Genomic DNA, 24,937 nt, shown 5'->3' on the forward strand with positions numbered 1-24,937 from the left:
CCAATCTTACCACACTTGAAGCAGGAGCGCTTCTCCTTCGTCTTGCTCTTGTTGGGGTGCTCCTTGCGACCTTTGAGCGCCGTCTTGAAGCGCTTGATGATGAGGGCCATTTCATCTTCATTTAGCCCGGCCGCCTCAACTTGCGCCACCTTGCTAGGTAGCGTCTCCCTGCTAATTGTTGCTTTGAGAGCGACTGTTTGAGGCTCGTAGATTGGGCCATTCAACGCCTCATCATTGTACCTCGCCTCCTTGATCATCATTCGCCCGCTTACAAACTTTCCGAGTATTTCCTCGGGCGTCATCTTGATGTACCTAGGATTCTCACGAATAGAGTTTACAAGATGAGGATCAAGGACAGTGAAGGACCTTAGCATGAGTCGGACGACGTCGTGGTCCGTCCATCTCGTGCTTCCATAGCTTCTTATCTTGTTGACCAGGGTCTTGAGCCTATTGTACGTTTGAGTTGGCTCCTCTCCCCTGATCATTGCGAACCTTCCTAGTTCGCCTTCCACCAACTCCATCTTGGTGAGCATGGTAACGTCGTTCACCTCATGCGAGATCTTGAGGGTGTCCCAGATCTGCTTGGCGTTGTCCAAGCCGCTCACCTTATTGTACTCTTCCCTGCACAAGGATGCTAAAAGAACAGTAGTAGCTTGTGCATTTTTATGGATTTGTTCATTGATAAACATGGAGTTATCGGAACTATCAAATTGCATCCCATTTTCTACTATCTCCCATATACTTGGATGAAGAGAAAACAAGTGGCTACACATTTTGTGACTCCAAAATTCGTAGTCCTCTCCATCAAAGTGTGGGGGTTTACCAAGTGGAATGGAAAGCAAATGAGCATTTGAATTATGCGGAATACGAGAATAATCAAAAGAAAAGTTCGAGTTAACTGTTTTCTTTTTCTGCTCGTATTCGTCGTCCTTTTGAGAAGAGGAAGATCTGTCGCTGTTGTAGTAGACAACCTTCCTGATGCGCCTCTTCTTCTTTCCGTCTTTCTTCTTTTGACTTGAGCCGGAGTCATTGACTTTATCGTCCCTTGGCTCGTTGAAGATGGACTCCTTCTCATTGTCGTTGACCACCATCCCCTTTCCCTTAGGATCCATCTCTTCGGGTGATTAGTCCCTTTCTTGAAGAGAATGGTTCTGATACCAATTGAGAGCACCTAGAGGGGGGGGTGAATAGGTGATCCTGTAAAAACTTGAAACTTAAAGCCACAAACTTGATTAGGTGTTAGAGCAATAAAGCCAAGTGGCTAGAGAGGAGTTCTTGCGAAACACAATAACCACAAAAAGATCAACACAGAGAGGCACAATGGTTTATCCCGTGGTTCGGCCAAGTCCAACACTTGCCTACTCCACGTTGTGGCGTCCCAACGGACGAGGGTTGCACTCAACCCTTTCAAGTGGTCCAAAGACCCACTTGAATACCACGGTGTTTCTCTTCCTTTCACTATATCCCGTTTGCGAGGAATCTCCACAACTTGGAGTCTCTCCCTTACAATTTGATAATCACAAACAAGCACAGAAGTAAGGATGGGATGAGAAACACACACAAGACACAAAATCAGAGCACAAACACGCACACAAGTCACAACTTGAGCTCGCAACACAACTCGAAGAGTTCTCAACTCAAATGGAGCTCTAGTTGCTATCACAAGAATCAAAAGCGCGGAAATGGAGTCTTGGTGCTTAGGGATGCTCAAAGAATGCTTGGTGTTCTTCTCCATGCGCCTAGGGGTCCTTTTATAGCCCCAAGGCAGCTAGGAGCCGTTGAGAGCAATCCAGGAAGGCAAATCTTGCCTTCTGTCGACTGGTGCACCGGACAGTCCGGTGCACCACCGGACACTGTCCGGTGCATATTTCTTTCCTGTTTTGGCGCAGCCGATCGTTGGCGATTTGGAGCCGTTGGCGCACCGGACACTGCCCGGTGCCCTCTTCAGACCGTTGGCCCGGCCACGCGTCACGCCCGGATTGCGCGGCCGACCGTTGGCTCACCGGACAGTCCGGTGCACCGGTGAATTTTAGTCGTACACTGTTGACTTGATTCCCGAGGGCGGCGACTTCGCCGCAGCCGACTCACCGGACAGTCCGGTGATTTATAGCCTTACGCCGCCGTCGAGACCCGATAGCAGGCAGTTCACCAGACGCCAGCCTGGCGCACCTGACACTGTCCGGTGCACCACCGGACAGTCCGGTGTACCCAGACTGAGCAGAGTCTTGGCTGCTCGAGCCAAGTCTTTTCCATTTGCCTTTTCTCTGATTCTAGCACTTAGACAAATATGTTTGTACACAAAAACCAATGTACTAAGTCTAGAATCATACCTTTGTATTGATTTGCACTTTGTCCATCATTTGACATAGTTTAACACATAACCATTTGTGTTGGACACTTAATCACCAAAATACTTAGAAATGGCCCAAGGGCACATTTCCCTTTCAACATGTCCAGGGCTACATCTACACGACTGCACTGTGCAACAACATTGTGTGCCTCCGATGATCATGGCGATGTGCGACGCTCAGAATAGCACTATACTTCATTTAGGGAGAATGCACCAAGCTGCTAAACCCGACAGATACCCGATACCCGATGGGTACGAGCACGGGTACAAAATTTTAACCGTAGGTATAGTCATGGGCGGATATGGATAATCCCCGTGGGTATGGTCGCGGGCGGGTATTTACTCTACCCGATCCGAACCCGACCCATTGCCATCCCTAGTCTGGTGCTATCAAGGCAATCCAGGAATCCAAACAAGCAGAGCTTGCATGCGCCGGGACAGGCCCAACTTTCATATAGCCATCCAAACAACCGCGTATGTGTCCATTGTTGTGTGGAGTATCTTTTTGGTTTGGAACTAAAACACGACAAATAAAACATAATTATCTTTTATCTGTTCCTCGGAAACCAAAGTGCAGTCCTTGGACACACAGAGGAGCTGGCCATTGTTGGAATGAGAAAAAAAGTCACTTCCAATAAATTAATAACTATTATATCTATTCTCGAATATTTGTTATCCGCTAATTTATTTTTTAACTAAAACACGACAAATAAAAAATATGATCTCGTTTCTGTTATGTAAAACGAGCTTAGCGTGAAAAAGGTTGTGTCTTTTCTGCAAAACTAACATATTAGGGGGTGTTTGTGAGTAAAGTTTTTTCACAGTTTTGGAAGAATACTGCAGTATTCTCAAATACTGCAGTATTATATACAGAATGGTGTTTGGCAAGCTGGCTAAAATCTCTGTTTTCAAAACTGAAGTATTGCAAATACTATCGTTGTTTTAAGGTATTCTAAACTTAGGTCTGGACCTCAGTTTCCAAAATTGTGGTATTGTAAACTGCGGTATTGTCATGACTAAAGTACACTGTAGTATTTAAAAAACTGTGGTTTTCAAAAACTTTGTTCCCAAACAGGGCCTTAGGTGGCTTGGTGTAGCAATAAAATGTAATGATTAATATACAACTCACCAGGACAACCTCTAATGAGTAATGGCAAAAAAGTAATAGTCATTAATATCGGGAGAGGTAAATTAGCAGGAAGTTAAGGATTAGTGCCAATTCAAACAAATTGTTAATGCGTGCACTCCCTATATTGTAAATTGTTTGTCATTCTGATTTTTTGAGATAGATAATATTTTAATTATTAATCTAGAACTAAGATATAATAGTATGTATCTAGATGCATAGAAAAAAAAATATAGGCTAAAGCAAGGTCTCGACCTCCATTCCAAAATAAAATTCGTTGATTTATACAATAATTAATCTATTTATTATATATATATCTAGATTTATTATCATTCTTTGAATATAGGTATAAAATTTCAAGAGTTAAAATGACTAATATTTTAGCAAAGAGGAAGTATATTCTTTCTTCTTTTTGACAGTTTTCTTCTCCTAGCATTTTCATATACGACAATAAATCCGTTGCTTTTGCGGATGAAAGTTTCTGTCTGACCGTTTGTAGTTGTAGCATTTGTTTTCACATGCGAAGACCAATCCGTTGCTTTTGCGGATGAAAGACACCATTTTACGCATTTATACATGGCTCAAGAATTAACTGTACTCCAGCAATTTATCGTAAATTTCTCCATCGTTTTCAAGTGTTGTCGTGGTCCTGTGCTCCCCTGTATTTGGTGGTTTGGCTCCTCGGGATGTTCTTCCTGTCCCCTCCGGACCAAGAGTCCAAAACCCAAACCCAAGCACCCAAATCCGACCCCAAAATGCCTGCTTCTCAGTGATGGGATGACGGATGCTCCCCTCCTGCTGTAGCCCCAGCTCGCGCCGCCTCGCTTTCTCCCTTCGCGACGCCGGCATTTCGTGGCCGGCGGCGCCGCCTTATCCTCTGCCATTCTTGTGGGCAAGATAAGCAGCGGGTTGTTTTTCTTTACCGTTGTTTCTGAAGGTTTCGGGGCCAGTTCAGCCGGATCCCGGCTCTTCGGACGCCGCCGCTCCCTCGGCCTGGTGGAGCTGGTGGAGCGGAGGGGAGGGGCGATCCATACGGAGGTGGCGGTTCCATTTCTTGTTTTCCTGGTGAGTAATCCTAGGTTGCTTGCTTGTATAGATGGTTCTTGGTACTTCTGTCCTGACGGACTGCGGCCGCGAGCAGGGAGTCCGAATCTTTCTCCCTTTCCGCGCAAATTTACAGCACCGATGTTAGTTGGTACCAAAAAAACGCGGGTGAAGTTTTTTCCCCCCAAAGATTTTGGGGGTTCACTGAACCCGTATTTCATCAGCCAGGCCGGCAGATGCTTTATGCTTATATTTATGTTGATGAGCTGAAACTTTGTGCTTAGTCTGATGCTCTAATCAGGTTTTTGTTCATGTAGATTGCCCAAGCAACTGTGGACCTGAACAGACTTCTGTGGTGCTGTTGAAGAATTAGTGCCACTCTCCCGATGGATAAACAGAGGAACACCAAGAATGGGGAAGTGGGGAACAATGTGTTTTGCAGAATGATTCTTGATCATATTGCTGGGGACTTATGTCTCAATGAGGAGAACGTGCCTTGCAATACTCCAAGAAACTCCGTTCACTCCGCGTTTGGTGGCAGGACAGTTGCTTCTACTAGCGGCAGCTTCAATACTGATTCGGTGAGCCCAGGCGAGTATGTCAGGGATCCTGGATCCCTACTGAGTTTACAACCGTGGATTTTTAGAAGAAACGGCTCACAGAACTACAGGGAAAGTGTGCGCGCGAGTGGTAAAGGCAAGAATCTGGTCGATGTCCTTGGAGAGGGTCAAGCTGTCGAAATCTCTCCAAGGAGCCCTTGTCTTGGTTCTGGGCCTGGAAGAGGCTGTGGAGCTCTTAGGAGCAGAAGATCTCGTAGGAATTTGATGAAGCCACTTGTGCCAATGGAAAACTCCTACGTTCCACAGCTTTACAGTGAGAACTTCGAAATGGAAGAATGCACGTTTGCTCCAGCTCCCTCCCCAGCTTCTACTAGGCCATTCGTTGTGACAGACGGTACAAGGATAATTAGTAAATCACGCTATGAGCCAGTACCTCTGCCCTTTAATATTAGATTAGACGAGGAATGTAGAGGCACCTCATTGATGCCAGGAAGTATGATTGGAATTGCTCCTCTACCTGAGCTGAAGAAACTCAAACATGAGGCCAGAGATTTACACGATGCAAGGCTTGGTCTGTCTGGTTCTCAGCGAAGTAGCAAATCGCATGAACAAGCAGGTACTTACTTTCAGCATCATTCCTCAACGTTTGCTACATGATTAGAGCCGAGTAATCCGATGCTTGAAATAATTAGCTTCCAAAATTTTCTCCTTATCATATACTATGGAAGTGGGTCAAATACTGCATTCCTTGGCAATTTCGACACCCTAATGTATAATGTTGTCATGATAGGCATAGTTTCTCATTTCATGTTTCACATATCAATTAGGTCTGTCAATGCAGTTTGAAGTAAAAACTAAATGTTCCAAATGAAGTGCTAACTTCTAAGATAAATGGAGATCTTACAATTAGACTACACGGTTTTTAAACTTTTATCATAAGTATTTGCATAGTCCTTTATCCGATGTACTTGTTTTTACTGGTACCATTAATATCACATGGGAAACTTTCATCTGCCATCTTTGTATAAACTCAAATCAAACGTATGTGGTCAGGTAATACTAATTACTTGTACAGAGTTTGTGATGACTCATGTCATGTCGTCTGTTCCTTTTGACTGATTATCTTGTGAATTGTTACTTGTTATGCCATACTCTTTACTAGTAAGTTCTAATATCATCATAATCTAAATATTGAAACAATGGTTTCAGCTTCCAAGACATTGATTATCCTATGTTCATTGCTTTGACATCCCCTGGTTTATCGCGTTAAGAAATACGCAATAAGCAGAACCCCGACATACACAAACACACCCAACCCTCAACAAGTTACATTTGCATCATGTACAAAGAAAAATAGCCTCCACTAAGCCAGCTAGCAGCCTCAAGGGACGGCTACACCCAGTTGGGCTAAAAGCCTAAAACCCCCCAACTCCAGCTAGACACCAGAGCCCACCCTCTTCGTGGATAAACCTTCGTATCTGTGAGCATTAGGGGAAGCACCATTAGAGAAACACAATCATTGTGGTGTTTCCACAACATACAAGCACCCAAGACAACCAGAGAATTAAGGTCCTGCTTCATGCTGCCTGGAATGAAGCCATTAACCCAGAAGGACCGTGGCTCAGATGTTGGGTGTGTTGGATGATCTCTTCTTGGTCACATAAAGGACCGTGGCTCAGGTGTGGAAGGACCTTCTTAGCTAGTCAGTCTGCTGTCCAGCACCTAACATGTGGAGCAAGCCATAAGAAAATTGGCATTTCTTTGGTGCCCAAGTTCTCCAGATAAGCTCCCAAGGTTCAAAAACAAGTAGACGACAGAACCAAAGAAAAGAGCCTTGTAAGCTGACTTTGCAGATTATTGCCAGACTCAGTAAGCTTTCACGCTGGACATCAGGCTGTAAAACAGCATCAGAAACGAACTCCCAGATTTTCATGTATTCCGAAATAGCAGCAATCAAGAGGGCACCCTGAATGTTCTGAATCTGTTGATAATTTGTGAATGCTTGTAATTAATCATCAGTTCTCTAAGTTCATTTTTCATTCATATTTCTACTAGTGATTTTTGCACATGTTTCCTTTGGCAACATAGGTAGTACAGTTCTGTGGTCTAATTTCTGAGAACAACTATGTAGTAATATATGAATTTGATCCATTTTGAATTTTTCTCCTTTGACGCATTTGGCACATCCTAAATGTGCATATTTGATCTGCAGGTCTACGTGATCGACTCCTACTATTCTCTACTGGGGTGAGCATCGGTATTCTGTCAAATAAGAAGGAATTTGATACATTGAAGGGCACACTGAAACAAATGGAGAACTTAGTTCAGGATTTACAAGATGAGCTGGAGATGAAAGAGGGTTTAACTGTGAAAGAATTACTTAATGAAACATCTATCGAACATGATGGTAAAGTATCACTTTATAATATTCTTACAACATTTTTAACACATTCAGACCAATTGACCAAAAGCTTTTGTATCTTATCTGCTGATAATAGATGATAATAGCAAACTACACGGAGTTGATCCAGAGCCAATGAGCAAAATTGAGGCTGAGCTTGAAGCTGAGCTAGCAAGGCTGGAACTGAATATCACTTCGATAAGTTTAGAAGAAGAAACATCTGAAATCAATGGGGTAACTATTTTTCACTGAAATATTTTACATACGTATCCTTTGTAGCCTACAATTCTATTTATTGAAATTCTGCATGTATAGGCCGACGATGATTCCATTGGTGACATTGTTTGCGGGGAACTGAAAGCTGATACGGTCCCTCGCGACCTCACAGAGTACAGCAGTGAATCTGACCATCGCAGGGACAGCAGGGAAAGCTCCCCAGGTTACACATGTGGAGCCAACTGTCCTGTCTCGCCAAGAGATCTCAGCATCCGTCTTCACAAGGTGATCCAACACAGGCTCGAAGACCGAATCAAGGAGCTCGAGTCAGCAATCGTGCACGGACAGAAGCAGACGCAACTGCAGATGATGGTGACTGACCAAATGGTCTCCGACCGAATACGCTCGAACAGCGAGTCAGGTTCTTCTTCAGGCCAGGGAAGTCCCATTTTCATACAAGAAACCAGCTCGCTGGCAGAACCGTACCGTCTAAACCTATCTGGAGACGCGCTCGAAGCTTACGATGAAGCTTACGAAGAGTTCATGAGGATCGCGGACTCCCCTTACACCACAAGTCCAAACGGGAAGCCACAGGCAACCGAAGATTGCTTGGCAGACCGTGGTCTAGTCTGGGGAATGGAGGACAGCTCTAGGAAGCTGAGAGAAGTGCCCACCTGGGAGAGAGCTCTAAGGAGTGCAGATCCTAGCAGAGATCACGAGCGCGATAGGGATGAGTCAGGTGGCGACGACGACGATGACGACTGTGAAGTGCTGATCCGGCAGATCGTAGAGAGAACTAGACAAGGTTCACATGTACTCGTTAACGCCCAGAAACTTCTGTTTTCTGTGGACCAATAGTCCACTGCACTATACACCATTGCTTTTTGAGAGATATATAGCTTGTATGTAGTGTCGAATTATTGTTGAGAAAAAAGGGAATTGTTGATTGTTTTGAGGCTTCTTCACGTGATGTCTTCTCAATGCTTACAGAATGCAAGTTGGACCCCTTGCTGCTGCCATCTTAAGGTATCATTTTCTGAATTTTCGTCTGGGTCAGGCTGAGGCATGCTCGAACAAGGACATTCATATGAACATGCTAAAGATCCAGCCAGAATCTGCGCTGGAAACCAGAACCAGATGAAAGTGAGAAGCACATGATTTGTTCTACACCATTGCCCTTTTGATATGTAGCATGTAGTGTCGAGGTAGAAGGTTCAGTGCATTCAGAACCAATGGTAACTAAAAACAATGCTGAAAGTATATCAAACAGTGTATCTATCAACACATGTCTCCAGAGTCCGGAGCTCGATCAGACGGCCAAGGTGCTTCGGGGGCAACTGTCGACGGAGCAGGCCACCAGGTGACGGTAGTCGTGCGAGACTGAAACGGTCATACACATGGCCGTCGCGGCTCTTCTTGTACTCAAACAAGAGGAACGAGCTGTTGATGGCCGTGAGCTTGCCGAACATCAAGTGTCGGCGTCCCTGAAGAAGCTCCAGTACGGCACACTGTCTCTGAACGTAGACAGGCTCGCGCCGCCGCCGCAGCCAACGGTGACATGGGTCGTCGCGTTGAACCGCCCCGCCCGCCGTAATGATCCATATCATCTTGGACTCACCGGCTCTGCAAGAACAGAAACTGTCACACTGCTAACGCTTCTGTGCAGCAAACCACAAGTTCATCTCGCCTGATGCAGAGATGCAAGCTCAGTCTTGCCTTTGCCTGGTAGACGGGGCACGTGCGCTCGTATCCGTGGATGTGGCCGAAGACCGCTATATCGTACCTCTGCCAGAGGTCTTGAAGCCCGTCCCGGCCCATCGGCTCCCCGTACGAGCCCATCATTGTCTCGTACCAGCCACCCGACGAGTAGCCGAGAACACGGTGCGCGAGGAAGACGAGCCAGGGCTGCTTCGATCGATGAACTTGTACTGCTCCGTTCCCGGCCCCCAGTCCTCCTCCGTGTTCGCTATGCAGAGCCTAAACATGCCATAGTCCGTCGAGTACCTAGAGGCCACAGTACTTTCAGCCGTAATAGGTAATAGATGTAGAGTTTGTATGAAACTATTGAGCCTTAGTTAAGATTTAAGAGATGTATGAATTTTTTGCATGTTTGAGGGCTAGTTTGGAAACTCTATTTTTCAAGTAATTTTTATTTTCCTATGAGAGAGAGAGAGAGCTCACCTGAAACCCGAGGGAGAGAAGACGCCGACCCAGTCGTCGTTGGAGGGGTTCGGATGCCTGAACTCGACGACCACCCAGTTGCTGCTCTGGCCCTGCAACACAACACAACACAAGTGCATACCGAAGAAGATAAGGTGAGGGAGGGCAGAGGAGGTAAACCTTGAGGCCAAGAACCGTGGGGTGAGCACTGATGCTGGCCGAACCGTCGAGAGCGCGGCCGTCGCCCTCTCGATGGCGATCCTCGACAGCGGCTACCCACTCTACCCACTTCATTGCAGCTGATCGATTACAAAGTGAGAGAAAAAACAACGAACAGGACTGGGGCTGGTCGAGTACAAAATGACACATATGAAGACATTTTCAAAATACAAAAGGACAGGGGTGGAGCTGATCGATTACAAAATGACAAAAAAAAAAATGAAGACATGCTAAAAATACAAAAAGAAAAATCAACGAACAGTACTGGAGCTGATGGAGTACAGACAAAAATGTTTAAAATAAAAAACTATACGAAATGACAGAAATATAAAATCCAAAAATAAGAAAAAACTTCGCCCACCGTGGGGCTCGAACCCACGACCACAAGGTTAAGAGCCTTGCGCTCTACCAACTGAGCTAGACGGGCTTTTATGTTTTTGTTTTAGTACAAAATGATAAAAATGTTAAAGTAAAAAACTATACAAAATGACAGAATATCCAAAAATAAGTAAAAAACTTCGCCCACCGTGGGGCTCGAACCCACGACCACAAGGTTAAGAGCCTTGCGCTCTACCGACTGAGCTAGACGGGCTCTTTTGTTTTTGTCTTTAATAGTGAATACAAAACATACTGTACGAAGTACATAATGAGATGAAAAACCAAACTCACAAAGCAGAAAGACTGTTGTCTAAGTTTCAGCAATCCAGACAACTGGTACCAGAATTTCCGACCGCAACAGTGTCAGTGTGTGCTCACCCAATAGGGTGTACAAAATTTTACAGAATCATACACAACACAATCCGAATCAGGGTAAAATACCATGATGGTGTATGTACAACGACCAGGCGCAATTCTCTAGTAGCCCAGAAGCAAGCCTCTGGCTGCTGAAGACGTGAGAGAGCTATAGGGTGAGCTACACACAACTACTGGCGTTAGAACTGTGTCCTACAAAAGCCTAGACGCTATCTCCTGGAGCAAAGTCCTCTTCTGCAAGGCTGAGATAATGCCACTGCTCTCAGCGTTTTCCAAGATGTCGGCCATTACCGAAGCGGCATGACCCAGCGGTTCTTCGGAGACTCTCTTAAGCATGAAGGCCTGCGGAAGAGAGGCGTCGTTGTAGGCCAAGGGCAAGGAAAAAAGCGGATGCACTTAAATGTACATAAACTTAAGGGAGAGAGCCAGAGATGTGAACCTGGCTATGATGAGAAACCTCTATGGTTCCCGGCTCCTGGGACCATGGCTCTCCATCAACTTGGATCGGCATTGTAGTACTGACTTCAACCTTTATATGATGGCCTTGGGCTAATCTTTTTGCACGAGAAAGCCCAACCTAGAGCAAAAAGATTAGTCATTATCCATTAATTGGTGGTTCATTGTTTTATTATATCAGGTAGCCAACACCATAGAGCCTAGAATGAGGAAGATTACTTCTTCCATACCTGCAGTTTCCCGAGATGCAGCATTCCTGTGAAGCTAACAACTTCCAGCTTCTTGTCATGCATGGACTGAGGGAGGTAAGTGTCAGAGACATCATCCTCGTTCTTCCAAAGGTCAACCCCTCCCATGTAACTCCTGATATTGGCAACAAGGATACCTTCGGAGTCCTGCAAATCAAATGAATAAAAAGTAAGGTCACATAGTTTTGCTAGAAGATGCTTCTCCAATACATCCAAAGGTCATAAGACCCTTGCAAAGAGTTCCTTAGAAGTGTAGTTACTATATTTTGTCATTGTTGTGCATAACTGGGTTTCTTATAAATTCTTTCTTGCAGATATCCCAGTCAAAATAATGTGTTTATGCCAAAACATAAAAAAGAGCATAGAAGAATAGTCAAAATGGGATGCACTTGCCTGAGGAATATCAATTTTGGATCCATCTATCTCAAGCTTGACATCCCAAGGAAAACAATCAAATGTGTTATCCATTATGTTCTTTGCTCCCTCTCTTGCATACAGCACCTTGTTCATAAACTACAAAAATAGTTGTATCCTATTCAGGATAGGAAAAAACTGTGTAACTAATACATAGAATGGTGCATGTGCAGAATAAACAGCATGAAAAATTGTCAAGCATGGGAACATGATTACCATATGAAAGTTCTACTGTAGCAATTAGTAATGCGTAGTTGCATACATGAGCCTTTTTTCTCAAAATATGCAGGAGAGCTATGTATCATTTCATTAAGGTAGATAAAAAGTACACAAGTCTGGCAAGAACCTTACCGAGTAAAGCACCCCCCCCAAGCACACACACACGCAAGTAGATTACAGTACAGCCACACCGAGGACTCAAAATGTTAGCAAAGAAAATAGATAATCAAGATTTGAGTAAAGCCCATTTTCAGATTACCAAATCAGTGTATAAGATAGACCTATTCAACAATTTCAAACCAGCACTACTAGATATTTTCAGATATATGTGTGATCAAACATTAGTTAAACCAAAATAACCATCCATAAATCATCCAGGAATCCAGGTTGTATGGATGTTCGCAATAGGAGCAGGCACTCCATTTTCAACTCCCCGAATGTCATGATGACTGTAGGCAAAATTGATTGCCAACACTATGTTAAAAGGAATCCATTTCCTTCCAAGACCCAACAAACCAAGTTTAAAACATATACTTGTATGTATATTTGATGTAATAACATCTATTATACTCTATACAGATATAATAATCAACAAACAATATGTACAGAAGTTAAAGCCCCCAAGCTTGTACACATTGCCTTATGCTACTATGAACACTAACTTTTCGTAGCATAATTCGTCCAGTAGAAACAGGGAAACTAAAGAACAATAGGGCATTGTCATCCTTGCAAACACGCAAGTCCACCAACAAATGCAAAGAAGTCAGGAAACATAGCAGGGAGTCATGGAGAAAGCAAGCAGGTATTACCTGGCTATAAAACCGTTCAGGGTTCTCTTCCCTCAGGTTGTGTATATCTAAGGCAACCTTTGCATCACAGCCAACCCCTGAAAAAGCGCCAGTATTATGGTTATCTGACTATGCAGGAATCTACTAAAGAATTCTAGCTATGAAAATAGTTGCATCGACATACCAAAGTAGTTGTTCATAAATTTTGGTGGTCTCATAAGTTTCCCTTGGTTGTCCTTTATTGTGATCTTCCATCTGTCAAGAACAGTGACTGCAGCATGCTCTACATCTTGCAAAACTGAGAATAGACCTCCCCGCTTCTCAATAACACCAAGGCCACCACCCCAACATAAAACCCTCGCAAGATCATTACCAGTACCAGCTGGAAGGATGGCTACAGGAGGCGGGGTTTCAAACTTCTGTTTCTCAATGGCATCCAAAACCCAACCAGCAGTGCCATCTCCACCACATACAAGAACTCTGAAATGGGTTACCTTCCGAAATAAAGCTAAACCAACATCTGGACCTTGCTGTTTGCTCAACTCGAAAACCTAACGGAAATGAGTTAGTGCCATAATAGAAAGTCGACTCCAGTTATATCATCAATAACCACCAGAACCAATAAAATGAATCAGTTTAAAAAGACAATGTGGAGGATTAACTGAACGTGACTAAGCAACATGAACTAAACTTTACCAATTCAAAAGGTTGTGCACAGAACGAAGATTTGGATAAGTCGAGTATAAGAGGATTTATTAAAGCTACAGTCAGGCTTAAAGATATATACAGAGCCACACAATAACATTACTTAATTTATGCTCACAGACAAAAAACATATAAAATAAAAAGGGGTGCTAGATGTGTCAAGTAAACAGAGCAAATCTACAAGGAAACTTGCACAACTGAAAACCGATTAAAGAGCTTGAAGCATACCAACCTGCACAGGATTAAGAAGAATTTGCAGACGCTGTCTCAGTGAATCACCACTCTGTGCCCCACTTCTCTTGTTAATGAAAACTAGAAGTGGCCTAGAATCAGAAGGCACATTGATAATTTCGTACTTCTGATTGTTCTGTACATGAGAATTTTCACGTTGTACATCTGACATATTGGTTGTTGCTGCGTTATCTGGTACAAGTTGCTTATCTTTCTCTGATTCAGAGCTTTGGTGTACCTCATTGAGTTTGCAATTGGCATGATCATCCCTCACCTTTGCTTTGCTGTTTACTTCTTGTGAATCTCCTTCAGCATCAGATGGTAGCTCAATAGCCCCAGAGCTATCTGAATCAGCAGAAGCGCTACCCCTTTTGTACCTTTTACTACGAATCCGAATTGTCTCTCGGACACTGGAAGCCAATTCATTAGCCCCATTTGTGATAGAACTCAAAATCCCAGCACCTGTCCAATGAAGCTCCTTAACACAAAGAGGTGATAATATCAATCGTTTCAATGGTCCCAAGTCACAGATATCACCAGTTTCCTTGGCCAAGCTGCTGTGACAATCAACATGCACCAGTCGCTGACACCACATACAGTACCAAACTGGTGAGCCTGCAAGGAAAGCTCCATTGCAAGATTCATCACAGTGGCAACAGAAAGAGTCTTCTTCAGAGTGATCCGCGCTGTCAATCCATTGTACAGCCCACTGGTGAAGCACATGGCCCAAACCAGCCATAGATACACACTTGCAATCCTTGTGTGCATTCCCCGAGCAGCTCGGATGCGCAGCGGCCCCGCAGATATCGCACTGATGGATGGTCCCCCCAGAGTACTGAGGAGGTGAAACGGACTTCAAGCACACGCAGCATTTCAGGCCTTTGCTGCGGGAGACAACTTCTTTCCTCCAGATGTGGGATGCAGCGGGCACCTTGTCCTTCGATTTCTTGTACCTCTTGGCCCTGGCCTTGATAGCCCTTATCAGGCTCAAGCTGATGTTCTTGTTCAACTGATTGACTGTATAGTAAATTGTCACCGCGCCAACAAATGCGAAAACAACAGTGGCGATTATCACAGACCAATACTCCGAGACGTGTGCCGAGACACCGACCCAGCTAGGATGAAGCATCTTGTGTGTCCCTGCAACAACCATCAGATAAGGAGGCAATTAACTGAAACAAATTCAGTTTAGTGGTGGGGAGACCGATGGTTCTATAATACTAATAAGAAAATTTTTGTGTGCCTATCATCTAGACTCTAGTTATGATTCTCTAGTCCTGTACTGCTGTTAACTTTTCATTTCATAGGGTTGGGACTTGGGATTTGGGAGTTCCGAACTTGTAAGCGCCCATTCAGCGGCTTGCCAACAAAACAAAACAAAAAGTCACAAATCCCACACCCAATACAGCTTATCGAATCCTTGTACGCACAAAATGATCGAATGAAGGCCTCAGCCAGATAGAGCCTCGAATGAGCCAGCAAGTTGGACACCAAATAATCCCCCTCGAAACCCTAATCGCTATTCTCACCGTGGCAATCGCAATGAACAGCAAAAAGGCAGGCAGAACTTGCTGTTTGTTGCATAAAATAGAGCGGGGAGAGGGATATTACGAGATCAGGACACCCGGGGAGAGGATGCGGCTCGGGAATCGGGATCAGAACCAACCTGCTCGTGCTCACATTGCGATCCTCGAACGGCCCGCTCGCTCGCCGGCGTTGCTGCGCTTTCCCCTCCCCTCCGCTCTCCGATTCGCTGCCACAGGACAGGCAAAAGCCACGGAGCCTGTAGTAATAATAATTAATAGAAAATTAAAATGAAAATGCTAAATTTGTGGGGGGTTAGCGAGGTAATTGCGCCGATGTGTGGGCTCGCATGTCCCCGACTCCCCCGAACCACGTCGTGGGCACGCATGTCCCGAGCCACGTCACGATGCGCGACCACGACCGTTGAGGGAGGAACGGACGGAGGAGATTTGGGGATCACGCGTGGGGAGGGGAGCAGGTTTTTTCAGGCTGTCTTGGGGGGCACACCTGCAGTGTCATGGGACGCCGAGTCGAGACGCTTCACGATAGCGTGCTTGACGCGCCGACATTCGATTCTCGGGCCACGAAAATATTTCATTTATTAGAGTAAGGCCGTTTGCTTGTTACTAAATTTTAGTTAGAAGAGTGAGTATGGATATGTTTGGTTGCCTAGTCTAGCCTGAGTCTGGCTCAGTGAGAGGACTAGACTTAAGAGAGCTCGTATGTAATGAGCTAACCTAAGATATTTGGGTTGGCTGGTCAAAATAAATCTGGCCCATATGATACATTGTTTGGTTCTCATTTTTTTAGCTTGACCCAATTGGATTACCGCCAATTTTGATGTGTTAGATGTCGTTCCCGCCAAATTTCAAAATTTTAAGCGTTATTAGACAAATTACAACAGATTTGAACTAAAAATATGATTTTGACCCATAAATTGAACTAATTACAGTCATCTAAATATGATTTACACCCATAGATTACAACAGATTTTGAATAATACCCCATCAGGTCTCTGTACAGTAGGAGCAACTCACATAAACATAAATTGAAATAAATTACAACAGATCCTTTGTAATACAATCATTTGAATATGATTTTGAAATAATAAATTGAACAAATTTGAACTAAAAATCTGATTTTGAAACATAAATTGAACTAATTAAAATCATTTGAATATGATTTACAACCATAGCAACTTACCATTAGAGAAAAATGACAATGAATTACAATAATATGAATTAAACAGGAGCTTGTGTTACCATGCTAGTTGTAATTAGTTGATATGATTGTAAACAGATCATGGTAAACACCTCCTGCTAGTTGTAAACAGATCATGGTAAACAGATCATTGTAAACAGATCATAAACAGAAACATAAACTGAAAAAGAGAAGAAAAGAACATAAACAGAAGGAAATCAATGGGGAGTGGAACAGAGAATATCATCAGATGGGTTCCTATAAATGATGGCACTGAGAAGATCACTGAGAAGAAAGAACCTTCTCAGTGCCATATATAGGAACATTTATAGGAACATCTATATATGGAAACAACATATGGCACTGATAACAGAAACAACCATTTAGTATTGTAAACAGATCATAACCATAAACAGTTATGAAATATGGTAACAACATAAACAGAAGAAAAGAACCCAACTTTTGACCATACATGGGGAGTGGGTTCTTTTATACTTTGCCTCAGAAATTATTATCAATTCAAATCACTTGATCAACTCATGAGAGTACTACAATAAATTGCCTCAGATTTGTATGAATAAACACCTCATTTGACCATACATGGGAAAACATAGGGCAGATGGAGAAATCAGATTAAAGGATAGAGTATGTTTGGTTGTCTGACCCAAAAAAAACAAAAGACTGGAAAAAAACCAAGAGCAAGGAAAACAAAGCAGTAAGTCAACCTCCCATGAATGGTCATCAGTCAAACATATTTCATCATAGGCAAAATTCACAAAATGAGCAAGGAAAACAAAGCAACAAGTCATACTCCCTTGATTGATCATCATTATAAAACATATCATCATAGGCAAGTAAAGACAACAGTTCTGTCGGGGACCATAATTAGGGGTACCCCCAAGACTCCTAATCTCAGCTGGTAACCCCCATCAGCACAAAGCTGCAAAGGCCTGATGGGCGCGATTAAGGTCAAGGCTTAGTCCACTCAAGGGACATGATCTCGCCTCGCCCGAGCCCAGCCTCGGGCAAAGGCAGCCGACCCCGGAGGATTCACGTCTCGCCCGAGGGCCCCCTCAAGCAACGGACACACCTTCGGCTCGCCCAAGGCCCACTCTTCGCAGAGAAGCAACCTTGGCCAGATCGCCACGCCGACTGACCGTATCGCAGGAGCATTTAATGCAAGGATCGCCTGACACCTTATCCTGACGCGCGCTCTTCAGTCGACAGAGCCGAAGTGATCGCAGTCACTTCGCCGCTCCACTGACCGACCTGACAAGAAGACAGCGCTGCCTGCGTCGCTCCGACTGTTGTGCCACTCGACAGAGTGAGGCTGACAGCAGCTAAGTCCAGCCTCGGGCGCCATAGGAAGCTCCGCCTCGCCCGACCCCAGGGCTCGGGCTCAATCTCGACGCTGGAAGATGGACTTCGCCTCGCCCGACCCCAGGGCTCGGGCTCAACCTCGACGCTGGACGACGAACTCCACCTCGCCCGACCCTAGGGCTCGGACACAGCCTCGGCTTCGAAAGACGGTCTCCGCCTTGCTCGACCCCAGGGCTCGGACACAGCCTCGGCCTCGGAAGACGGTCTCCGCCTCGCCCGACCCGGGGCTCGGACTCGACCTCGACCTCAGAAGACAGACTCGACCTCGATCTCGGAGGAGCCTCTGCCTCACCCGACCTAGGGCTCGGACCGACCACGTCACAAGGGGGGCCATCATTACCCTACCCCTAGCTAGCTCAGGCTACGGGGAACAAGACCGGCGTCCCATCTGGCTCGCCCCGGTAAACAAATAATGATGGCGCCCCGCGTGCTCCATGACGACGGCGGCTCTCAGCCCCTTACGGAAGCAAGGAGACGTCAGCAAGGATTCGGCAGCCCCGATAGTTGTCCTTCCGCAGGGCTCCAGCTCTCCTCCGACGGCCACGACATCACATGAACAGGGTGCCAAAACCTCTCCGACTGCCACGACGGCGTGTACTTAGGGCTTTAGCTCCTCTCTGCTAGACACGTTAGCACACTGCTACTCCCTCATTGTACACCTGGACCCTCTCCTTACGCCTATAAAAGGAAGGTCCAGAGCTCTCGTACGGGAAGGTTGGTCGCGCGGGAGAACGGGCCCTCTCTCTCTCTCCCACGCGGACGCTTGTAACCCCCTATTGCAAGCGCACCCGACCTGGGTGCAGGGCAACACGAAGGCCGCGAGTTTCCCTCTTTGCCTATTTTCTTCCCCCTTCGTGCTCCGTCTCGCGCCGACCCATCTGGGCTGGGGCACGCGGCGACAATTCACTCGTCGGTCTAGGGACCCCCCGGGGTCGAAACGCCGACAGTTGGTGCGCCAGGTAGGGGCCTGCTGCGTGTTGACGAACAGCTTCCCGTCAAGCTCCAGATGGGTAGTCTCCAGCAACCTTTCCAGCCCAGGACGGTGCTCCGTTTCGGGAGTCTTGAGTTCATGTCCCTCGACGGCAGCTACAACATGATACTCCTTCCTCTGCCGCGCGACAACGACAATGGCGGCCGTCAGCCCGCCCGTCGGCGGCGGAATCGACGACGTCTTCCCCACGTGGCGGAAGAACAACATCCGGGTTTGTCCCGTCACCTCCCCCGCCGACGGAGGAGGAGGCGGGGCAACCATGGCCAAGTAGGAGGCGACACCTCGTCGGCTGTCGAGCAAGTCGACGACGCCGGCGCCCTAGCGGGGGACACGTCGGGCTTCGACCTTGCGTCTGAGACAAAGACGAGCGCCATTTCCCCACAACACGCCAACTCCAAGTAGACGGACGACGCCAGCACGCTCGCAAAGGACTTGCTGGGCGTCGCCCTCGTACCTGAGACAACGGTGCAGTCCGCCCCTGACGCGACTTCGTCACCGCCCGTCGACCAAGAGGTACCGACCGATTCCCATCTCGTGCCTTTTGGATTCAGCTTCGACCCACCAAGCGACCTCGCTTCGGTGGAAGCCTTCATAGAGGCATGTACCAACCCTCCAGGGTACCATATGCGGTCGCCCTAGGATAGACTGACGGCCGTCTCGACCTACGGGCCCTCGGGTTCCGAGGAAGATGACGAGCCCGACTTTTGTTGGGATTTCTCCGGGCTCGGTAACCCCAGTGCCATGCGGGACTTCATGACCGCATGCGACTACTGCCTCTCCGATTGTTCCGATGGTAGCCGCAGCATCGGCGACGAGGACTGCGGCCCAAGTCGCGAATGTTTCCACGTCGATCTAGGGGGTCCCGGCGAAGGCAACCATCTTGGTATGCCGGAAAACGGCGATCCCCCTAGGCCTGCGCCTCGCATTGACATCCTTCGGGAGCTAGCTGTGGTCCCAGTCCCTGCGGGGGGTCAGGACGCACAGCTCGAGCAAATCCGCGAGATGCAGGCCAGGCTCGACGAGGGAGCAGGAACACTTGAGCCGTTCCGGCGGAACATCGAGCAGGAATGGGCAGACCAAGCTCCGACCGGAGAAGCGCGCCATCTACCCCAGGGCATCCAGTACCGCATTGCCGACGACGTCAGGGCAAGGCCGCCACCGACTTCCAGTGGGGTCGGCCAGAACCTGGCTGCAGCAGCAATACTACTCCGCGCGATGCCGGAACCATCGACCACCGAAGGGCGGCGTATCCAGGGAGAGCTCAAGAATTTCCTGGAGGATGCCGCGGTCCGACGGGCCGAAAGCTCTGCCTCCCAAAGGCAGGGGTACCCCTCGGAGCATCGCGCCGCGACTTCCCGATTTATGCGGGAAGCCTCGGTCCACACCGGGCGCACGCGCAACACGGCGCCTGCGGCCCGGGTCGCCTCAGCAACGAGCACCACCACCGCAACCGTCGAGCCCACCTCGACGAGAGGGTGCGCCGAGGCTACCACCCCAGGCGTGGGGGACGCTACGACAGCGGGGAGGATCGGAGTCCCTCGCCCGAACTACCCGGTCCGCAGGCTTTCAGCTGGGCCATACGACGGGCGTCGTTCCTGACCCGGTTCTGAACCCCGACTACCATCACAAAGTACTCGGGGGAGACGAGGCCGGAACTGTGGCTTGCGGACTACCGGCTGGCCTGCCAGCTGGGTGGAACGAACGATGACAACCTCATCATCCGCAACATCCCCCTGTTCCTCTCCGACACCGCTCGAGCCTGGCTGGAGCATCTGCCTCCGGGGCAGATCTCCAACTGGGACGACCTAGTCCAAGCCTTCGCCGGCAACTTCTAGGGCACGTATGTGCGCCCTGGGAACTCCTGGGATCTCCGAAGCTGCCGCCAGCAGCCGGGAGAGTCCCTCCGGGACTACATCCGGCGATTCTCGAAGCAGCGCACCGAGCTGCCCAACGTCACTGACTCGGATGTCATCGGCACGTTCCTCGCCGGCACCACCTGCCGCGACCTGGTGAGCAAGCTGGGTCGCAAGACCCCCACCAGGGCGAGCGAGCTGATGGACATCGCCACCAAGTTCGCCTCTGGCCAGGAGGCGGTTGAGGCCATCTTCCGGAAGGACAAGCAGCCCCAGGGCCATCAGCCGGAAGACGTCCCCGAGGCGTCCACTCAGCGCGGCGCCAAGAAGAAGGGCAAGAAGAAGTCGCAAGCGAAACGCGACGCCACCGACGCGGACCTTGTCGCCGCCGCTGAGTACAAGAACCGTCAGAAACCTCCCGAAGGTGCCAATCTCTTCGACAAGATGCTCAAGGAGTCGTGCCCCTATCATCAGGGGCCCGTCAAGCACACCCTTGAGGAGTGTGTCATTCTTCGGCGCCACTTTCACAAGGCCGGGCCACCTGCGGAAGGTGGCAGGGCCCACAACAACGACAAGAAGGAGGATCACAAGGCAGAGGAGTTCCCCGAGGTCCACGACTGCTTCATGATCTACGGTGGGCCAGTGGCGAACGCCTCGGCTCGGCACCGCAAGCAAGAGCGTCGGGAGGTCTGCTCGGTAAAGGTGGCGGCGCCAGTCTACCTAGACTGGTCCGACAAGCCCATCACCTTCGACCAGGGCGACCACCCCGACCGCGTGCCGAGCCCGGGGAAGTATCCGCTCGTTGTCGACCCCGTCATCGGCAACGTCAGGCTCACCAAGGTCCTCATGGACGGAGGCAGCAGCCTCAACATCATCTACGCCGAGACCCTCGGGCTCCTGCAGATCGATCTATCCTCGATCCGGGCAGGCGCGTCGCCTTTTCACGGGATCATCCCCAGAAAGCACGTCCAACCCCTCGGACAACTCGATCTGCTCGTCTGCTTCGGGACTCCCTCCAACTTCAGAAGGGAAACCCTCACGTTCGAGGTGGTCGGGTTCCGAGGAACCTACCATGCAGTACTGGGGAGGCCATGCTACGCCAAGTTCATGGCCGTCCCCAACTACACCTACCTCAAGCTCAAAATGTCGGGCCCCAACGGGGTCATCACCGCCGGCCCCACGTACCGACACGCGTACGAATGCGACGTGGAGTGCGTGGAGTACGCCGAGGCCCTCGCCGAATCCGAGGCCCTCATCGCCGACCTGGAGAGCCTCTCCAAGGAGGCGCCAGACGTGAAGCGCCACGCCGGCAACTTCGAGCCAGCAGAGACGGTCAAATCTGTCCCTCTCGACCCCAGCAACGACGCCTCCAAGCAGATCCGGATCGGCTCCGAGCTCGACCCCAAATAGGAAGCAGTGCTCGTCGACTTTCTCCACGCGAACGCCGAAGTCTTTGCGTGGAGTCCCTCGGACATGCCTGGCATACCGAGGGATGTCGTCGAGCACTCGCTGGATATCCGAGCTGGAGCCCGACCCGTGAAGCAGCCTCTGCGCCGATTCGACGAAGAAAAGCGCAGAGCCATAGGCGAGGAGATCCACAAGCTGATGGCCGCAGGGTTCATCAAAGAGGTATTCCATCCCGAATGGCTTGCCAACCCTGTGCTTGTGAGAAAGAAAGGAGGGAAATGGCGGATGTGTGTAGACTACACTGGTCTAAACAAAGCATGTCCGAAGGTTCCCTACCCTTTGCCTCGCATCGATCAAATCGTGGATTCCACTGCTGGGTGCGAAACCCTGTCTTTCCTCGATGCCTACTCAGGGTATCACCAAATCAGGATGAAAGAGTCCGACCAGCTCGCGACTTCTTTCATCACACCTTTTGGCATGTACTGCTATGTTACTATGCCATTTGGTTTGAGGAATGCGGGTGCGACATACCAAAGGTGCATGAACCACGTGTTCGGCGAACACATTGGTCGAACGGTCGAGGCTTACGTCGATGACATCGTAGTCAAGACGAGGAAAGCCTCCGACCTCCTCTCCGACCTTGAAACGACATTCCGGTGTCTCAAGGCGAAAGGCGTAAAACTCAATCCCGAGAAGTGCGTCTTCGGAGTCCCCCGAGGCATGCTCTTGGGGTTCATCGTCTCCGAGCGGGGCATCGAGGCCAACCCGGAGAAAATCGCGGCCATTACCAACATGGGGCCCATCAAGGACTTGAAAGGCGTACAGAGGATCATGGGATGCCTTGCGGCTCTGAGCCGCTTCATCTCGCGCCTCGGCAAAAGAGGCCAACCTCTGTACCGCCTCCTGAGGAAGACCGAGCGCTTCACTTGGACCCCCGAGGCCGAGGAAACCCTTGGGAACCTAAAAGCGCTCCTCACCAGCGCGCCCATCTTGGTGCCTCCCGCTGTCGGAGAATCCCTCTTGATCTACGTCGCCGCTACCACTCAGGTGGTGAGCGCCGCGATCGTGGTTGAGAGACGAGAAGAAGGTCATGCATTGCCCGTCTAGAGGCCGGTCTACTTCATCAGTGAGGTACTGTCCGAGACCAAGATCCGCTACCCCCAAATTCAGAAGCTGTTGTACGTAGTGATCCTGACGCGGCGGAAGTTGCGACACTACTTCGAGTCTCATCCGGTGACTGTGGTGTCATCCTTCCCCCTGGGGGAGATCATCCAGTGCCGAGAGGCCTCGGGTAGGATTGCAAAGTGGGCGGTGGAAATCATGGGCGAGACAATCTCGTTTGCCCCTCGGAAGGCCATCAAGTCCCAAGTCTTGGCGGACTTTGTGGCTGAATGGGTCGACACCTAGCTCCCAACAGCTCCGATCCAACAGGAACTCTGGACCATGTTTTTCGACGGGTCGCTGATGAAAACAGGGGCAGGCGCGGGCCTGCTTTTCATCTCGCCCCTCGGGAAGCACCTCCGCTACGTGCTGCGCCTCCATTTCCCGGCGTCCAACAACGTGGCTGAGTATGAGGCTCTGGTCAACGGGCTGCACATCGCCATCGAGCTAGGGGTCCGACGCCTCGACGCTCGCGGTGACTCGCAGCTTGTCATCGACCAAGTCATGAAGAACTCCCACTGCCGCGACCCGAAGATGGAAGCCTACTGCGACGAGGTTCGGCGCCTGGAAGACAAGTTCTACGGGCTCGAGCTCAACCACGTCGCCCGACGATACAACGAGACTGCGGACGAGCTGGCTAAGATAGCCTCGGGGCGGACAACGGTTCCCCCGGACGTCTTCTGCCGAGACCTACATCAACCCTCAGTCAAGACCGACGACACGCCCGAGCCCGAGAAGGCCTTGGCCCAGCCCGAGGCACCCTCGGCCCCCGAGGGTGAGGCACTGCGCGTCGAGGAAGAGCGGAATGGGGTCCCGCCTAATCGAGACTGGCAGACCCCGTACCTGCAATATCTCCACCGAGGAGAGCTGCCCCTCGACCGAGCCGAAGCTCGACGACTGGCGCGACGCGCCAAGTCGTTCGTCTTGTTGGGGGACGGGAAGGAGCTCTACCACCGCAGCCCCTCAGCATCCTCCAGCGATGCATATCCATCGCCGAAGGTCAGGAGTTATTACAAGAAATACACTCAGGGGCTTGCGGTCATCATGCAGCGCCTCGAGCCCTTGTTGGAAACGCTTTCCAACAAGGTTTCTACTGGCCGACCGCGGTGGCCGACGCCACTAGAATTGTCCGCACCTGCCAAGGGTGTCAATTCTACGCAAGGCAGACCCACCTGCCCGCTCAGGCTCTGCAGACGATACCCATCACCTGGTCGTTTGCTGTGTGGGGTCTAGACCTCATCGGTCCCTTGCAGAAGGCACCCGGGGGCTACACGCACCTGCTGGTCGCCATCGACAAATTCTCCAAGTGGATCGAGGTCCGACCCCTAAACAGCATCAGGTCCGAACAGGCGGTGGCGTTCTTCACCAACATCATCCATCGCTTTGGGGTCCCGAACTCCATCATCACCGACAACGGCACCAGTTCACCGGCAGAAAGTTCCTGGACTTCTGCGAGGATCAGCACATCCGGGTGGACTGGGCCGCCGTAGCCCACCCCATGACGAATGGGCAAGTAGAGCGTGCCAACGAC

General features: G+C 49.1%; 2 protein-coding genes, 2 non-coding genes and 1 pseudogene across 6 annotated transcripts; 1 reads left to right on the forward strand and 4 right to left on the reverse strand.

Moving 5' to 3' along the window:
* The first annotated feature begins 4,105 nt into the window (after positions 1 to 4,105).
* LOC103640107 (uncharacterized) lies at positions 4,106 to 8,662 on the forward strand. The gene is made up of 5 exons (XM_008662755.4): positions 4,106 to 4,541; positions 4,838 to 5,696; positions 7,293 to 7,487; positions 7,579 to 7,715; positions 7,797 to 8,662. The coding sequence occupies exons 2-5, from the start codon at positions 4,907 to 4,909 to the stop codon at positions 8,553 to 8,555; spliced, it is 1,881 nt and encodes a 626-aa protein (XP_008660977.1). The 5' UTR covers positions 4,106 to 4,541; positions 4,838 to 4,906; the 3' UTR covers positions 8,556 to 8,662.
* A 197-nt stretch (positions 8,663 to 8,859) lies between these two features.
* On the reverse strand, positions 8,860 to 10,178 carry LOC109617029 (purple acid phosphatase pseudogene; annotated as a pseudogene). The gene is made up of 3 exons (NR_145672.1): positions 9,879 to 10,178; positions 9,414 to 9,701; positions 8,860 to 9,320 (listed from the first exon to the last, which is right to left on the reverse strand). The product of NR_145672.1 is annotated as a purple acid phosphatase pseudogene (transcript).
* Positions 10,179 to 10,430: 252 nt separating this feature from the next.
* TRNAK-CUU (transfer RNA lysine (anticodon CUU)) lies at positions 10,431 to 10,503 on the reverse strand. The gene has a single exon. It is a non-coding gene; the product is annotated as a tRNA-Lys (tRNA).
* A 92-nt stretch (positions 10,504 to 10,595) lies between these two features.
* TRNAK-CUU (transfer RNA lysine (anticodon CUU)) lies at positions 10,596 to 10,668 on the reverse strand. The gene has a single exon. It is a non-coding gene; the product is annotated as a tRNA-Lys (tRNA).
* A 60-nt stretch (positions 10,669 to 10,728) lies between these two features.
* Positions 10,729 to 15,763, reverse strand: LOC100127509 (Diacylglycerol kinase 1). 2 transcript variants are annotated; one of them, XM_035967978.1, is made up of 8 exons: positions 15,502 to 15,763; positions 13,892 to 15,030; positions 13,139 to 13,505; positions 12,976 to 13,052; positions 11,927 to 12,046; positions 11,516 to 11,680; positions 11,269 to 11,406; positions 10,729 to 11,171 (listed from the first exon to the last, which is right to left on the reverse strand). In XM_035967978.1, exons 2-8 carry the CDS (start codon positions 15,017 to 15,019, stop codon positions 11,022 to 11,024), a joined length of 2,145 nt encoding a protein of 714 aa, XP_035823871.1. In that variant the 5' UTR covers positions 15,020 to 15,030; positions 15,502 to 15,763; the 3' UTR covers positions 10,729 to 11,021. The 2 variants fall into 2 exon arrangements, with proteins under 2 accessions (XP_035823871.1, NP_001106237.1); NM_001112766.2 differs by having other exon boundaries at positions 10,754 to 11,171; positions 15,557 to 15,666.
* Between the last annotated feature and the right edge of the window lie 9,174 nt (positions 15,764 to 24,937).

Source organism: Zea mays, chromosome 1 (genome assembly GCF_902167145.1).
Source record: "Zea mays cultivar B73 chromosome 1, Zm-B73-REFERENCE-NAM-5.0, whole genome shotgun sequence".
Taxonomy (NCBI): domain Eukaryota; kingdom Viridiplantae; phylum Streptophyta; class Magnoliopsida; order Poales; family Poaceae; genus Zea; species Zea mays.

Coding starts and splice junctions, on each gene's coding strand:
- LOC103640107 (XM_008662755.4), top strand. CDS start 4,907: ATGGATAAACAGAGGAACACCAAGAATGGGGAAGTGGGGAACAATGTG. Junction 5,697..7,292: donor CAAATCGCATGAACAAGCAG/GTACTTACTTTC, acceptor TTTGATCTGCAG/GTCTACGTGATCGACTCCTA. Junction 7,488..7,578: donor AACATCTATCGAACATGATG/GTAAAGTATCAC, acceptor TGCTGATAATAG/ATGATAATAGCAAACTACAC.
- LOC100127509 (XM_035967978.1), bottom strand. CDS start 15,019: ATGCTTCATCCTAGCTGGGTCGGTGTCTCGGCACACGTCTCGGAGTAT. Junction 12,047..12,975: donor CTGAACGGTTTTATAGCCAG/GTAATACCTGCT, acceptor CTATTTTTGTAG/TTTATGAACAAGGTGCTGTA. Junction 11,172..11,268: donor AGGTTTCTCATCATAGCCAG/GTTCACATCTCT, acceptor TCTCTTCCGCAG/GCCTTCATGCTTAAGAGAGT.